General features: G+C 38.8%; 1 protein-coding gene across 6 annotated transcripts in view; it reads right to left on the reverse strand.

The window, feature by feature from the left end:
• The window catches only part of ATG7 (autophagy related 7), a 327,788-nt gene that overhangs the window by 51,318 nt on the left and 258,352 nt on the right, over positions 1–18,118 (reverse strand). For 4 of the 6 annotated variants that reach the window (XM_043551500.1, XM_043551498.1, XM_043551497.1 and 1 more), the window contains one exon: positions 15,495–15,848. Coding sequence is in view for 3 of the 6 variants with exons in the window: in XM_043551498.1 (XP_043407433.1) it covers positions 15,816–15,848 (33 nt within the window). In the remaining 3 variants the exon portion in view is untranslated. Of the gene's footprint in view, positions 1–1,878; positions 15,849–18,118 lie in introns of those variants that run through there. The other 2 variants (XR_006292251.1, XR_006292252.1) reach the window with 1 other exon arrangement.

Here is an 18,118-nt window from a genome sequence, read left to right on the forward strand (position 1 = left end):
TGTGATCCTGCTACTAGAAAATCCCACCACTTTAGCCCTGCTTCAGCACTTCTTTGCACTGTTATACCGCCACTCACAAACTGATTTCCTGTCTTTACATTATTGAGGAAAAAGCAATAGCACTGTTTCTGTATTACTTGCACTCGCCTCAGTCTATTCTTTTTTTCTGCATAGTAGGAAGGGGTGGAAAATAGATCAATATCCAGGCAAGACATTCAAACAGCTGAGCAGTCTAACCTCCTACCTGTGTATATTGGTGACAAATTATTTGCATAAATGTCAGAAGGTAATGTAGTAGCTTCTGTGAATATTAACAAACATCATCATCTACATGCACGTACTGTCTCATAGTAACTATATAATTAACCTGTGCCATCATTGTACTTGTAATTTGCGATATATCAGTGATCAGTTTGCAAATGCATTTGCACACAATTGGAAGTATATCCTGCAGTATCGTCAATCCAGAACATTCTAAAGTCATGAGTTAGGCCCCAAAATCATGAGACCAGCTTTAAAATTCTGAGATTTAAAAAAAACATTAAATCTGGGATTGTTTTTGTTTTGACTTCTGTTTTCAAACTTTTCTCCAAAACCACAGGGCCAGATATGTACTTTTTAGAAGACAAAACCTGAGATTCTCACATGACAACATGATTCCAGGAGCTGGGGCTTTTAGAAAAGGACCAAATATCACAAGATTGGTGGTACAACTATGAAAGTTGGCAAAACTGTGATCTATCCAACTAGTCAAGCACACAGATTGATAAATGGGTAGCAGTACAGTCCTGGGAAAACCAATAACCTGCGCTTGCATTCTGGGATTTGAAAATGTAAATATGGAATTTGATTAAGATACAAGTGAAATCTAAAGCAATTCAGGGACATCAAAAACACTCAGATACAGGGAGGAGGTTGGGTCAGGAATTCAAAGTAGGGGGACAAGGTAATTTTAGATAAGGTTAAAGGGGCTCACAACTATATTTCATCTGTCTTAATCTCCTTGGCTTCTGAGGAAAATATAGCATGTATAAAATAATAGTTTATGCATCAGTTAGGAGGAAAAACATAACAGTATTTGAACGACAGCTGCAAATTAAGTCAGAGATCTATCACCTACTTCATATACATTGAGACCTTCCTCCAGGTTGTGAATTACTAAAGATATATGGCCAGAGTGGGAATTAAATGCTGGTCCATCAGGTCCCACACCAAAGTTAGGAAATGCACAATGCACAATGCAAGACAAAGCTGCCTGGCCTTTGAAGTGAGGAAGTGCCCTCTTTAAAACCTTCTCACTAGGCTGCAAGCTCACAACCTCAAGCTCCAAAGCAGCCAGGTCCTGGGAACAAGGGTTCTGGTACTGCAGGAATATCCTCTGTATGAGGATCCGTCAGGACCAAGATGCAGAAGGTCTAATTCCTCTCTAGATACAAATAATCAGTGTCTCCCTCCTGGTCTAAAGTGTTTGATGTGAGGGGTGAGAAGTGTGCAGTGGTGCTCTGCTGCTGCAAGGGAGAGGCAGAAGCAGAGAGCTGGCTGACCTGGGAGATCCAGGACTGGTAGGCTGGGCAGAGCACAGAGACTGCTCCAACTGGGCTTCAGAGAGCTTTAAAATCCCCAGGGCTTGAGCAACTTGTGGGGGGAACTCAGATGAGGAAGTCAGGACTAGGCCCCAAAATAGCTTGGCATAGCGGAGGTGTGAATTTGCTGAGACCTGCCAGCAACCATGCAATGAGGGTGGAGGGGAAGGAAAGAATCATGTCAGTGGAAAAAAAGTCTCTAGAGCAAAAGTATGAAAAGAAAATAAATGGGTCCCAAACTGCCCAAAACCTCTGGCAACACATCTGGTGGGGAATCCCCAAAATTAGGGCTTACCTGGTCCACTGTCCCTCGTGTCTGGGGCAAAGACTGAAGATAATGATTCTCATGACTGATGTCCTTCTTGACCCTCTCCAGATGTTCTTTCTCCTGGCTCTTTCTTCTCTGTGTCATGTTTTTTCTTTTTTCCTTTCCTTTCCGCCCCTTCGTTATGTCTCCTGTCTTTCTGCTGGAAGAGGGAAGAAAGACCAAAGATTAGTGGGGATCCAATTATGGTGGAGGCTGTGAGGCAGATTATACTGTTGGTCAGAAAGGCTTTATTAGGAGTTTTGTCTTTTAGGGTGTATAACTCTGGGAAAGAAGTAGCTGATTAGGGTAAATCGTATACACTGAACCTAAGGCAAAAAGGGCCTTATTTCCAGAAGTGCTTGGCACTTTGGTGATATGCCTCTTCCACCAGAAATAATCTCAGTGGGTACATTGAAGACCCATGCCTCCTGCTGGTAGTGAAGGATTTCAATCTGGATAGCTCTTGTGCGCACATTGAGAGAAGAGGTGGTTACTTGCCTGTAACTGGAGGTTCTTCAAGATGTGTAGTCCCTATCTATATTCCACTGAGGGTGGATGCACATAACCCTCAGTAGAACACAACAGTGACCGATCATACACATACAGCTAAGGGTAGCATAAAATCCCTCCTTTACCTGTAAAGGGTTAAGAAGCTCAGATAATCTGGTTGGCACCTGACCAAAAGGACCAATAAGGGAAGAAGATACTTTCAAATCTGTGGGGGAAGGTTTTTGTTTTGGGTTGTTGTTCTCTCGGGAGACAGAGAGAGACCAAGCAAGTAATCCAGCTCCTACTGAATGATACATCTAAAATTACAGAAATAGTAAGTAATAGCAAGGAAATGCATTAGAGTATCTTTTGTTTTAGCTTGTGAATTTTCCCTGTGCTAAGAGGGAAGGTTTATCCCTGTTTTTGTAACTCTGAAGTTTTGCCTAGAGGGGAATCCTCTGTGTTTTGAATCTTATTACCCGGTAAGATTACCTTCCATCCTGATTTTACAGAAGTGCTTCTTTTACTTTTTTTTCTTTATAATAAAGTTCTGGTGTTTTTAATTTTTATTTATTTATTTATTTATTTTAAAGAATCTGATTGGTTTTTAGTGTCCTAAAAACCCAAGGGGCTGGTCTGTGCTCACCTTGTTTACCTATCTGGTTGGTAGATTATTCTTAAGCCACCCCAGGAAAGGGGGTGAAGGAGCTTGGGGGGATATTTTGGGGAAACAGGAACTCCAGGTGATCCTTTTCCTGAACCTTTGTCTAACTCACTTGGTGGTGGCAGCAGCACTCATCCAAGGACAAGGAAGAATTTGTGCCTTAGGGAATTTTTTAACCTAAGCTTGTAGAAATAAGCTTACGGGGTCTTTCATGCGGGTCCCCACATTTCTACCCCAGAGTTCAGAGTGGGGAGGGAACCCTGACAGGACCATCACTCAAAGAAGTTGTTCCCCTTACTGCTTTGGCAAATAAGTGGCCATTTTGTTTTCAGGCATATTTTTATGAAGATCAATTTCTTCCATATTTCTTTTTTTCACAAGGTTAACTGGGGGACATTTAGCCATCAGCTATGCTATAAAATCTGAAGAATTCCAACATATTACAGCTGATCACACCTTATTTACACCTTTGTAGTTAATTATCTAACAATCATTCAACATATCATTACTCAAGGACTATTATTCTCTCCCTCATATAAATACAATGTAGAATGATATAGTTATATAAAAAAAAACTCTGACTGACTGAGAAAAGGTTAAGTGAGGATGATGAATGTGAATTTCCGAATGTAAGCACTAGATCCTTGTATGCTGTGTTAGGTGATAGACTGTTTATAGTTACCACAAGCCAAATGTATCTTTCAGGAATTTATGAAGTTGCTCATTTAGATTTTAGGTATATAAAAAGAATTGATGTTTTGACTTGCAGCAGAGGAGAGACATATTTGATACAGGTGTTTTGGAAGCATGTTTATGTTTGGTGAGAGGAAGTACTGGCCTCTGGATCAACCACAAAGAAGGGGAACACCAAAATACATTGAAAATACCAGTTTTCATCTGTTCTTGCTACTTAGTCCTTCTGCTTTGTCACTGTCAAAGTCAACATGCCAGCTTTCTCCTGCTGAGAGACCCAGCTCTTTCACTTGAAGGGACAAGAACCCTAAAGAGAAGCCCCATGCCAAGATTTTCTCCAAGTCCATTTTGAATTACTTGATGGTGAAAATTCATAGCTTGGTTATAGATACTGAAGTTGAAACCCTGGCTAATGGGGCCAGGATTTCACTCTGAGAATCAAACCTTTGACTCGAGTTCAGTTGTCTTCTCTTTGTCAGATTTACAGTGAGACCAGATCAATCTCTGTGAGCAGACAACATCTAATGTTTGTGCAAACTGTGCTAACAGCAGGCAGGCTCACAAGGTTGCTGCTTCCAAGGTTCTAACACTTTCCCTGATCTATGTAGATAGGGTTTCTTTGGCTGTTCATTTTTCCTGGGCACAGTGTTTCAAAACTCTAACACAGACCAAAATAGCTAGAAAGGGCATTTCTTTGTTTGAAAAGCACCGTTTTCCAGCAAACCTCCACACATTTCCCCCATGTTCAAAAAACATAGGCCAAATTCATCCTTGGCTTAAGTCCACTGAAGTCAGTGGAGATGGATCGATTTGGCCAGTGGTCCAAATTCACTGGTGGCTTTAAATTCAAAGCAAGTTACATATGAGATATCAGTGGGTCAAATATATATATAAGTGTTGAATTGGTGTAACTTGCACCAATTTGGCATTCACTCGCTATGGAAAATGAGTGTAAGGTGTATGCAGAGGTGGCAAAAGAAACAGAAGTCAGAGTAGGAATAACGTGTGGCATGTGAAAGAGAGATTGATGTTATAAGCTCCTGTTAGTTATCTTTCCCACTGCAGTCTTTCTGCCCCCTTGCCATGGAAAATACATTAGTTCTTCACGTGAATGCCAAATTGGAGCAAGTTACATTTACATTTACACCCTCAATTAATTTATCCGAAAGACTTTAATGGGAGTTGAAGCAACTTACCCTTGAGATGAGTTTGGCCCAATCATTTAAGAGGTTCAACACACTCAGCGATTTTAAAGATGACGATGGTAGGAAATATAACCTGGATGAGCAACATGACAGTCTACATTGTGGCACTTTTACACACTCAGGGCTAGCAAAAATTCTATTACAGCTCCTCAGTTTTTCAGTTGATTAGTTACTTGTAGCTCCCTGACCACTCCAGAAAGAGCATCATCCAGAGAATAGAACACCTCAAGCAATACAAACGGCAATACAAACCAAGAATCAATATTAAAAGTTAACAGTAGATTCATTTATTCAATCTTCTTTTAAACATAGACTGCAATTTTTAAAATACATACTAAATGGTAAGACTGTCTTCAAATCTGAGATCATGCTCCTCTTTGAGCCATAAAATTATGGTGACCAGATAGCAAGGGTGAAAAATCAGGACGGGGGGGTGGGGGCGAGTAACTGGCACCTATATAAGACAAAGCCCCAAATATCGGGACAGTCCCTATAAAATCGGAACATCTGGTCACCCTACATAAAATAGAAGGCCAAGGATTTTCAAAAGTGGCTAGTGATTTTAGGTGCCCAACTTGAGACACCTTTTAAGAAGGCTGGTTTTCGTTAGGTGAGTGCTCAGCAGCACTTTCTGAAAATCAAGACCCTGTAAGGTGTCTCAAGTTGGGAATTCACAAATTGAGACGGCTAATATCATTAGTCACTTTGGAAAATCTTGGCCAAAATAAGTGAATTAAAAGGCATTAATAGACTTGTGTTAGAGATGAGATATTTATACTATTATTATTTATATTACAGTAATGTCTAGATGTCCCAACAAAGATTGGGGGACCATTGTGCTAGGCACTCTATAAAAATCATAGTGAGAGACAGTATCTTCCCCAAAGAACTTACAAGTTAAAAACCCAAGACAGAAAAAGAATGGATGGGGAAACAGTGATGTGAAGTGACTTGCCTGCAGGTCAGTGGCAGCATCAGGAACAGGAGGCAGAGTCTCTTACTCACAGTTCAGTGTCTTATCCATTGGGCCATGCTGGCTCCCCAACTCTGTAATAGCTTTTGGAGACGATAAAGTTACCTTGGATACAAATATATCTTTAGAAGTCACAGAAATGAACAATTCATATTATCTCAAAACTGTTAATACCCGTGTACAATAGCTTGATTGAGAAATTTTCTGAAGTCACAATCATTCAGGAGATCAGAAACACTGAACAACAATATAATGACTAAATCTTATTAGGTCATGGTTAAAAACAATGCACAACACTGTTTGTCATAGTGGGAAGACTGATTGCCTCCTACATGCAAGATACAGATGACATTTACATCACATTCATTTTCAGCATCTCAAGTTAATATATATTTCCATCTCCATTTCCAAGTCATTTTTAGGCATCCAGGTGCTTGACACTAGTCCCCATCAGATTCTATGCATGATTTACAGCTGCTACCATTCTATGAGGCAGCTGACTAAAGTAACAGATACTCTCACTTGTCGGTAAGTGCTAGAACATCAACAGCAACACTGGCAAACTCTATTTGTACACAACATAATTTTATCACGTGAGCATAATTTGACTTGTTCTCCTTCTCATCCCTACAAACAAGAACAAGCAATTTCCAAGAAGCTTATTTTAAGTCTGTCAAGCTGGATCTGAGGGGGTTGATGCAATTGCATTCCCACTCAATGCAGTACAGTGCTTAAGAAACTAGAGTACTCTACTGCTAGGATTTGTGAAAGCACTAGTTATGCATGGTGTACATCACTGCGTCAGCAATAGTATTTTGACTGGATTCCATATACTGGTTCCCTGGTAGATTTAATACTGCAAAATTGACATCATTCATTCATTCCACAAACTGACATGCTACTGTACATAAAATCACAAATGCTGAGGCTCAGAAGCCCAACATGCAAGAGCAACCTCTGCTCACATTAATACATAATAAAACCTCCTTGTCCTTGTCAAGGCACATCTTCCTTTCCAGTGAACTTTCTAGGGTGCTTATCCAAGGGTGGAATGAGAAGATATTTCCAGTGAGCACTACCCTGCAATAAATGCCTGGGAAGAAGATAGGTTATGCTCATGTACAAATTAAGGAAATGTATGATTAGAGTTTAACCTGGCTGTATGATAGCAATCTAAACTACCCAACTGATTTGGAACAGAAAATATGTAGCACTATTTCATATCTGTGTGACCAAACTATAATCAGATTACTACATTTATCTAGCACCTATCATCTCAAAGGACACTAAAGCACAGTACAAATGACAATATACTACTATTGCTTCAACAATCACTGAAAAACAGTCACCTTTGGAGTGGAATGCAGCAGTTTGAATTAAGATTGTTAAGATATTTTTCTGTTAACAACATAGGAACCCTACATGATAGTCTGACAGACAGCAAAGAACACCGGGGAAACTGCACCAGCAATTCGGGTAGACAATGAAATTGCCCAAAATGAACCTGGCTAGGACACCAGGATTGACAAATCCCCCTTACATTACAGAAGGTGTTAGGGGATCTTTTTAGGTCCTCTGTTTTGTTTCTCATCTGAAAGATAACTGCTGTGACAGCACAATTCTTCCTAACACTGTGCCAGGGTTTGGTAAGGTACTGAGTAAGGTACTCACTCAGAAGAAAGATCACCACCTAGGAGCACCTGGGCTTTCTTTGGAGGTCACCTATTAAGCTCTAACCAGGCTAGCCCTTCCTAGTTGGTGAGAACTGACATAATCAGAGGACAGTCAGAGGATATAGCTACAGACTCTGCCTTACTGAAGTCCATCTATTCCTGGAATAGCATTATTTGCTGCTGTTTAAACAAAGAAACACTGCTTCATTACTCTACAACAAAAATCACTGCATGTTACTCCAGTGCAACATGCTCTTTCCTGAAAGCAGTGAATAAAATGACCTGGACAAGCAATCTAACTCTTCACAATGAGCAAATTGCCCTTGATAGTCTGATGGCCACATTCTGCAGTGGTGTCACAGGGCATTTTGCCTAGGAAGTGCAGATTTGGCCTTGAGCTCAGAAGAATGCAGCAGACAGGAATCCCACGGGAGAACAGCTCATTTCCTCGGTGCACCTGTGAGTCCCAACAAAGAAGTAGGATGTATTTTGGGTCTATCTATGTCAATGGTGTATTAAAAGGCAGTTCTAACTGAAAAGTGTTGCTTTCAGGAAAAATACAATTGGGATCTAACTCTTACCCTTCAGTGGTTTGAGGCTACATGCTCATTGGGAGCAGGGGGGTAGAAATATTTACAAATATTTGAATGGGAAGCTAAAGTATGGGACATAAAAAGTGAAAGCCTCTACCTACTGGATGACACTTCTCCTCCAGAGAGACCTATTGCCTGTTTTCCATGGTAAAAATAAGTTGTTTCAGAAGACACAATTGTTTTTCTTTTCATTGTTTGTTAGAATAATAATGGAAAAAAATTATGCGCACACTCTCAGCTGTTTCCTCCATTGCACATTGACAGTATATTAGGAATACTTTGTAACAACAATATCTTGTATGTTACAATTATTTTCGTCATGAATAATATCTTGAATTAAAGTATGATGTCTACTGCTTTAAATGAACTTCAAAATAGGTGATTTAAAGGATTCAAAAAGATAATTGCACTGAACATGTATTAGTCAGTGTTGGCAAGGATGCTTTTACTATTTAAAAAACCAACAACAACTGATGCAAGCATTAAAGTTAGAACAACAGAGTCTCCATTTAGGAAATGGGCAATACAAACAAAGCTTGGCAGTGATGTCATTTTATTTATACACTCTCTGAGTCATAGATTCCTGAGGAAGTGGCAACTCCTACAGAACTACTGTTTAAGAGGGAGACTTCAGAGAGTTAAAAATATGTACAATTTTTTTAAAAAAGGACATGCAAACCAAACAAATCTATTTAAGAGAATCCCTTTACTCTCCATTTGCACTAATTTGGGAGGGGGATGTGGCTAAAATATAAATGTAGGTTATTAATATTTCCCCCCCCACACACGTTCATTCATATTTTACCCTCAATGAACGGACACTGCTTCAACCCAGTAATCACTGAGGAAAAAAGTGAAGTAACTGGGCATCAGTGTGCAAGCTGTCAAAACACAATCTAAAGGTTAATTTCCACCAAGGTTGAACTGGTTTTGGAACCACTCAGTTCTTACATTAGGCATGTTTCCATTAGCTGGGATCAGTTCCTGATGTGTTCCTCCACACCCACATCCAGCCCATACCGGTTTGATTTGGAAACTAGAGCAATGAGAAGCCATCCTGCACCTTCAGGCACACCAATTAGCTTCCTGCAGCACTGTCTACTCTTGGCAGGGATGCATGAATCAAAGTTAAATAAGACAGTTCACACAATACTAAGTCCAAGAGAAGGGGGCGGGGAAGAGGGGGAAGGAAACATTACTGACCTGGTCTGTGAGAACGAGATTGGATTTCATTCTTCCTATTATTCTTTACATAGTGCCTAAAAGCGGGCAAAGTGCTTCACAAAAAATTCAAAGGACTTGCCCCCTTCCCCAGAGAGCTCATAATCTAAGGTCCTGATCCTGCAAAGGTAAGTTAAAGTTAATCACTTGATTAAGTTTTTGCAAGATAGGAGACTAAACAGCGACATGGCACAACTAAAGAAGAGGAAAACAGAAGGTAGAGTAAGGGAGTGTGACGGGAAGAGAAAGGATACAAATCAAGATCACACATTTGCTTAGCAATACAGCATTATGCATGTGTTATTGGCATTTCTGTTAGATTACTCAACATATTTTAATTAGGGATCTTTATTTTTAGTATTTTATTTAAAATAACAATTAAAATGCCTATCTTAGTCAAGCAGTTAGTGTTGCCACAAAGTAGAGAGGTCCACAAGAGCTATCTGGGCCAATGTCTCAGTGACTCAATGCTTAAAACAAGTCCAAAAAGATTTGGAAGATTAGTCATTGTCCATGGCAAGGGGCCAAAGGTTGGTAATACTAAGGATAATGGATGAAGGTGCGTTCTCCACGGAATATGATATTTTCATTTCAGTAGTTGAACATGCTGCACAAATGAGAAAATAAATATGCAATTCTTTTTAATGATCATGCTGAATTCCTGAAGTAAGGCAGAGAAACCCTGTACTGATTTGGAAAGATGCATCACACGTACATGTAGCACCATGGTATTTTTAAACCCTACTAAGCCTCCACAGAGATTCTGATCAGCTGCAGGAAAAAATAAAGAGACCTGGTATCAGAATGGGACATCTAGATTTGGTCTCCATTGATTAGGAAGATAGGAATTGCCAGACTGGATCAGACGCAAGGTCCATCTAAGTCCAGAATCCTGTCTCAAACAATGGCCAGCACCAGATGCTTCAGAAGAAGGTGCAAGAAGTCTCCTAGACAGGAAATTTCATTATCATTTGGCAGGATTTTCCCCAAGGACAATAACCTCTGCAATGAAGTTGGAAAATGTTGAAAAACAAAACAGCTGAGGATCCCATCCTTGTCAAAAGATTTGGACAGAAATGATAATGGACTAGGGAAGTCTTGCAGAGTATATTTCTTAGCAAGCCTGCTCTTGTTTACCATCCTTCCCATGTTTCTTTAATTGCTTTCCTTGGACTATGGCTCCTTATTTGTCTCTAAGCAAACTATTGCATTAAAAAAAATGTTAGATTTTAAAATACAGATAATGCATCAAGAAAAATACACATCACAGTGTTTATTCCTTCTTTACCTTCTGAGGTGCTCCTAACACATGAAGATATAGTGTAGCAAACTTTGAATCAACGGAAGGTAACTGAATGGCTACTTGCACCCATGATAGAGAAATGTGTTTCTTTTTCTATATATAGAATAGAAACATCTCTTTTATATTGGCAGAATGAGAAGAAAGGTCAATTATATTTTTATTGGGAACACATTTATTTTTGAAAGAATGTGACCTATCCCTTCTGTCCCCCTAATAACTGAGAGGAGACTAAATTAGGTTTGAACACTTAAAAACGTGGCTATACTCTGAAAAACGGCTATGTAAAAAAGGCTCTGTTGGACCATTGATCAATCTTTATGGATCTCAGTGATTCCACTGCAAATGTGGTCAGGTTTTTTCCAAGCTCACCAACTCTGGAAATATCTCCTGGGATCTTACAGATTTTTTCATATATTATTGCCATTAATAGAGGTTCTATAACCAAATTCTGAACTCAGTTACAATTGAGCAATCCTATCATTTCAAAATCTGCCTTTGGTCATATCTTAGTAATTTTATTGTATACAGACTCTGCCCTCAGTGACACCTGTGCACCTTGATGGACTTCAAAAGAGTTGCACAGGTGTCCTTATGGGAAGAATCTGCCTCTGAAATTGGAACCTGGTTAACAACTGAATTCAATTCATATTTTTGAAGTAGTGGTGGAGCTGCAGCGTTAGCCAGAGTAAAAACTTATCTTTGTCACTAGTGCTGACATAAAGCTATAGACACAGAAAGAGCAGATCAGTTGAAGAAGAAGGTGCCACTTTTCAGAGCAGAAAACCGTAATTGAAGATCCTTTTCTGCCTTAGGAAATTAAAGCTAATTGTACATTCTATGGATTTGATTCCTTAGCACTCTCACATGCTTTGATGTGTGGTGGATGGAGCAGGAGGAAGTGCAATGGAGCTCACCGGGAAGCTGGAAATAGGGAAACTCTTCAAAGTGAAGTAGCCCTATGATCCACTATTTCAATGTATTGCAATGTGCAAATTGCAATTCTAGCTAAACCTAGAGTGAAGTTATTCTGTGAGGGGAAAAAATTATGTCACTACAAGAGGATTCTACTATGTATGTTAAATTTTTGTTATGTCCAACCCCCCCCCCACACCAATAATAGTTATTTAAAAATTAACAGGCAAGTAGGATGGATGGGGAAGAAATATATAACATATTGCTATATTCCATTAATGGTACTTGCATCTCAGATGAAAGGTGAATATAGTCAATCTTTACACACAGAAGATTTATTTAGAAAGGGCACAGTGAAAGAAGAGGAACAAGAGTGTCAAAACCAGCAAAAAGGATATGTCAGTTTATAGCACTGGAGTTCACTCAGGGTCAAATCCCTCCCTCCTGCATAGAGGTATGGGTAACCAGGCTCTATACAGGCAGGAAGCAGAGGGCGTTGAAACCTACCTTCCTCAGCTCACATAAGCCCATGGGCAGGGATAGCAGCCAGAGCCCCTCTGCCACAGGTGCACTGGGAGTGAAAATTCTGTTAATGAGAGTTTTGTCATTGATTTCAGTGAAGCTAGGATTTCATCCTAGATCTTGGGGCCACTGGATTTGTGTGAACATAGACCCTGTGGGCCCATTCCTTTGTGTTTTTTCAGGCCAGCCTATGGAAGCTGGCACGGAGAGTCTTTCCACAGTGCAAAGAGGTTCTTTTATTTGTCCCCACGTTGTATTTGTGCCCTTATTTATTATGGCAATGTCGCCATGTGAAGGGCCCTGAGCTAGTCCCATGCGGCAGATTCTCAGCTGGTTCAAGTGGTCACATCTCCACTAACTTCAGTGGAGCTATGACAGTTTATACCGGCTGAAGATCTGCCCTAGTGGGTAAATTTCACTCCTAAAACACAGATTACAAACACATATGGCAAGTGCACGAACAGCAGCAAATCATGAAATTGGGATTACAGCACTCTGAATTAACCTGATGGGTGTAGGTTTAGCCATAACTTAAAATAGGTTGTGTCCAAAATGTACTCTGAAACGGAAAATATCAGGTTTCTCCTTTTCATTAATGTATTATTAAGACAGGATAGCATTTTGACTGTACCCAGCAAATACATCTTTGACAGGGTGGTACCAACAAAAAATTATCTTTAGTTGGTGATGTCTGAAAGTGAGATCTAGGCTACAATTTTCAGATGTTAATTCTCCGAGGGCCAAATTCATATCTGATGAATCTCTACAGAAGTCAGTGGAGTTACAACAGAATTAAATTTGGCCTCAGATGTGTTGTGCAGATGGCACAGTTGCTCTCTAGGGTGCTGCCTGCACTGCCTTATGATCTCACTATGTTTACATTAGATGTTTTGTGAAGAGGTAATAACAGCAACCTCAGAGGAAGCTACACATTCTACCACCCCAGCCAGACTGCGTAAATGTCCTAAAGGAAGGGTGGGCTGTTGGCCTGTAGAATGAAGGGATGAATTTTGCCCTTTCATTGCCTATGAGCTCATTCCAGCAAAAATAAAATTAACCCTCCCACTCCCTGCATGAAGTTCAAATTTCAACTTCCTCCATTTAGCAGCAGCAGCAGCAGATGGGAGAGCTATGCCAAAACCATGCTGCTAGTGTGTACAAGTCAGTAAATAACAGTACTTAGCTGCTTATACTATTTTAATATATGTTTTCATTCATGTGAATATATGTTTTCACAATTTCCCTCCTCAGTAAATGCTTAAAACATTTTAGAAGCAAAATAAGAACAATTTTGGTTTTCAGGGAGAAAGAAAACAGTAAAGTTAGACAACGGAAGTTTTTCCAAGTCAAACTGGAGTGTTTTGGAACATCAGACACATCTGGGAAGCGTATGTTCAGGAAGAAGCACAGTCTGACACAGTTGTACGTTACTGAAATTACAGAGGTAAGGAAATGTCATATTAACCCTGAGTTTTAGATCTTTATACTTCAATAGTTAAAGGGATACTTACTACCTAAAAATACAGTACAACTTTATTTGGACAATCATAGTTTCAGATAATTGAGGGAATCTTCAATTTTATTAATAAAACCTGGGGGGGGGGGGGGGGGGGGGGACGACATGACCCTTTTTGGAGTTTCAGATAATCAAGTCTGCTCAATTTCAAACTAGATTTTTCCTTTTCACAATCTCTGTAACTATGAATGATGTAGATGCTGGTCTCTCTATGCAAACTGCCATCATACTGATACTTCCTAGCCCAAACTCCAGTCTGATGACAGCCAGACTACAAAAATTACAGCTCCTTCGAATGCATGAGAATCAGGGACTTATAAATAACCTTAGAATATGTATTTTGTTAGTTCATGTTCATCGAAAGACCATACTTTCCCACGCATACCAATGGAAGCTGCAATTTCCCAGCGTCACTGTTCATGATCAAACAGTCAAGATATCAGATATGTGTGTGTGTGTGTGTATATAAGTATGACTCAATAACTTACTTTATAGCTAGATTAATAGAATATATTTGATACTACACTGGCATTAGTTAGCTGAGACATTCGTTTATGGTTATTTGAAAAAAATGTAAGTTTGCATAAGAGGAGATAACATTTTAGACATCCCATGAAGAGGGCGCTGTGTTTCATTAAAACGTCACTTATGTTCATAATTGAGTGAACTGACCCTCATGGGTAAAATGACCCTAAAAGAACTTCCCCCCAAATGGTATGTCAGCTTAGCAGGCAAATGAACAAGTTGATTTGACTTCTACATTCAGGGACTTGGAACTTAATTAAAGGTAGAGGAAGAACACAAGTTCATTTGACAGACTGACTAATTGGATGGATTGCTTTACCTTTTCTTAAGACTAAGGACAGAATGGTTTTATATGCAAAGGAAAGAATGGTTGGAAGACAACAAACAATAATGCAGTTTCTATTTTTCCTCATGAATGAAACAATGCAAATAACCAGATTTAAGCTGTAAAAGAGGCTTAAAACAATTTTTTTTTGTTTTTAGTTATTTCAAGATGCAAAACAATAGATATATTTCTCTTTACATTTAGAGTAGTAATACACTTGATATTTTAAAATTTTGAGTTTCATAAATTATACTTTTTCTCTGTGGTTCTCAAACTATGATTTTGTGCACCAGCAAGAATGGAACATTTCAGATGCCTCCAATGGAAGATTAGAGTTAGGACTGTTTTGGTGTCCACGAACATGCTAGGTGGTGGGATTTAAGAATGACAAAGCTGGAGAACCACTGCCTTTATATATATATATATATATATATATATATATATATATATATATATATATATATATATATAAAAACAATTACATTATACACTTTTATCTAGCTAAGGACCTAACTTCAAAACAATTTTCACTGTGTAATGGATCTTGCTATAAGCATGATAGTCCCTAATCAGGATATAAACAGAGTTTGGTCTTCACTAGGTAGGCAATGTCAAATGATGCTTTATCCACAGTGTGGAATCATGCTAAAGCTCAAGTCTTTTACAGGACTCTAAGAAGATTCTGAAGCTTTGTCTGTTCCCATCTGCACATGCAAGACCAACTCCATTATAATAAGGAGGGGGGCTAGCATGTTACAACATGATCTAACACACTAAAAATGCGTAGGTGGATGTTCGGTTACCTTTTCCCCATTCCCTTAAATAACAATGTGATTTAATTCCCATCTATAGGGGAATTTTCTTATAGCCTGAGTATTAAATACTTATAAAATGCCACAAATCATTGAAACATGAAAAATACAATGTTATTTAGGCCTATATATTGACAAGTAAAATGAAAACTGGGGCAAATGAAAACATCAAAGGCTATTTAAAGTGGCATATTTTATATGTAAGCTATGTTTAGAAACTGAAAAAAAAAATAGAAAGGGGATTTAAACATAACCACATTGCTCTAGCAAGATAGTTATCTCATGCATAGGATAAAAATGAAAAGCAGGGGAGAATTACATCCACAGTAGAACTATTATTTTAGTTCAAGATAATGTCCCATTCATAGCACAGATGTAGATTATATTTGTTTATATTTGTAAATCAAAATGTGTAAGCAATCATTAACTTGTCAAATGATGGATAAAAGACATCACTGCAGCCTAAAGCAGGTCATCTTCCACTTCATTCATTTGGTTTTCAGACTGTTTCATCATCACTCATGTCCCAAATCTGTAATGAGAAAACAAGCGATATTTCACTCAGTATTTCAAATATGCTTTCAAAATACCTTATAAAACCACTAATCCAATCCACAACTAATCAGTGGAGTCTAGGTTTTTTGGATCAGTAAATCATTTGCAAACCAATCTCTTTAGTTGCACACACATTTTGGCACTTGTACTTATTCCTATAATAGTCTGGATGAATAATTTTCATTGGTTGTTTCTGAGCTATTCCTTTGGCTGTTTGCTATTCATTATGTAGGGTGTGTGGCTGGTCACTTGATATTGTTTCTGCTTGCTGATTGCTTGACAAATTGTTACCAGGAAAATAACAAATGATGAATAATAAAGAATACATTTTCAATATAAAACTTTAGGAATTTGTGATATCATCTGGAAGAATCAGTGGCCACGCAAATATCTGAGAATAACCAATAGTATGACCCACAAAGAACAGCAAATTTAATTCAAGCTATATATATATGTGAATTTGTTTTTCCCCCTCATTTTTTAAGAAGTTCTATTAACCATTCAATAATTTACTGAAAAACATATTTTATGCAGCAAGATGTAATTGTATATTTACTTTGGTTATGGGTTATGACCAAGACATATCCTGGAAACCCAACCTGGAAAACAAGGTTAACATATTCACAGAATCTCAATGGAACCTGGAGTCCTAGAGGCCATACAAATTGAGGGTAAGTTCTGTATTTTCAATCAGTTGTTAGGACACAGAGTGCCGCATTTTAAAAAATGCAAAAATTTGCAATCGTACCTGTGTACATTCACTAGAGTGCACACTAGAGACATGCCTGTTCTTTCATGGAAATGCCGGTGCATTTAGCAGGTTTTACCACCATTTATTTTGGAGGGTCAGGGAGTGGATGCCCCAGACCTCATACCCATAAGTTCAAAATCTTTGCATTCTTTCTGAAAAGTTCATGGAGTTTCAAATAACAAAATGGAATAATCGAAAAGGAAACCCCACAACAGAGTATGCCGTAATAGTGGAAGGTACCATAGGTCTGGGCTAAGGTTTACTGTAAAGGCCACTAACTTATGTTTGAATTTTTTTAGTTGTAAAATAAGTCTGCTATACTAAATAACCATTCTCCTTCCCCTCCCCCCCCCAAAGTTGCAATTAGAGATGTGAAAAGATAAAGAACTAAGGCAGAGGTTCTCAAACTGGGGGTTGGGACCCCTCCAGGGGTCACGAGTTGTCAGCCTCCACCCTAAACCCGGCTTTGCCTCCAGCATTTATAATGATGTTATATAAAAAAGTGTTTTTAATTTATAAGGGGAGGGGGTTGTACCCAGATGCTTGCTATGTGAAAGGGGAAACCAGTGCAAAAGTTTGAGAACCACTGAGCGAAGGGATAAGAATGAAGGTCCTCTCATGGATCAGTAACTAGTGAAAAGACAGAAAACACACAGTAGGAATAAATTATTAGGTTTCAGAATGGAGAGAGGTAAATAGTAGTATCCCCCAGGATCTTTACTGTCACCGGTGCTGTTCAACATATTCATAAATGATCTGGAAAATGGGGTAAACAGTGAGGTGGCAAAATTTGCAGACAATACAAAAATACTCAAAATAGTTAAGTCCAAAGCAGACTGGCAAGAGTTACAAAGGGATCTCACAAAACTGAGTGACTGGACAACAAAACGGCACATGAAATTCAGTGTTGATAAATGCAAAGTAGTTCACATTGGAAAACATAATCCCAACTATGGGATCTTAGCTGTTACCACTCAACAAATTGATCTTGGAGTCATTGTGGATAGTTCTCTGAAAACATCCACTCAATGTGCAGAGGCAGTCAAAAAAATCTAACTGAACGTTAGGAACCATTAGGAAAGGGATAGATAATAAAACAGACAATATCATAATGCCACTACATAAATCCTTGATACGCCCTCACCTTGAATACTGCATGCAGTTCTGATCACCCCATATCAAAAAAGACACATTAGAATTTGAAAAGGTACAGAGAAGGGCAACAAAGATGATTAGGGGTACGGAACAGCTTCTGTATGAGGATATATTAAAAAGACTGGGTTTTCAGCTTGGAAAAGACACGACTAAGAGGGGATATGATAGAGGTCCATAAAATCGTAACTTGTGTGGAGAATGGGAATAAAGAAGTGTTATTTACTTCTTCACATAACACAAGAACCAGGAGTCACCCAATGAAATTAATAGGCAGCAGGCTTAAAGCAAACAAAAGGAAGTACTAATTCACACAACACACAGTCACCCTGTTGAATTTGTTG

The sequence above is a fragment of the Chelonia mydas genome, chromosome 7 (genome assembly GCF_015237465.2).
Source record: "Chelonia mydas isolate rCheMyd1 chromosome 7, rCheMyd1.pri.v2, whole genome shotgun sequence".
In the NCBI taxonomy this organism is placed as follows: Eukaryota; Metazoa; Chordata; order Testudines; family Cheloniidae; genus Chelonia; species Chelonia mydas.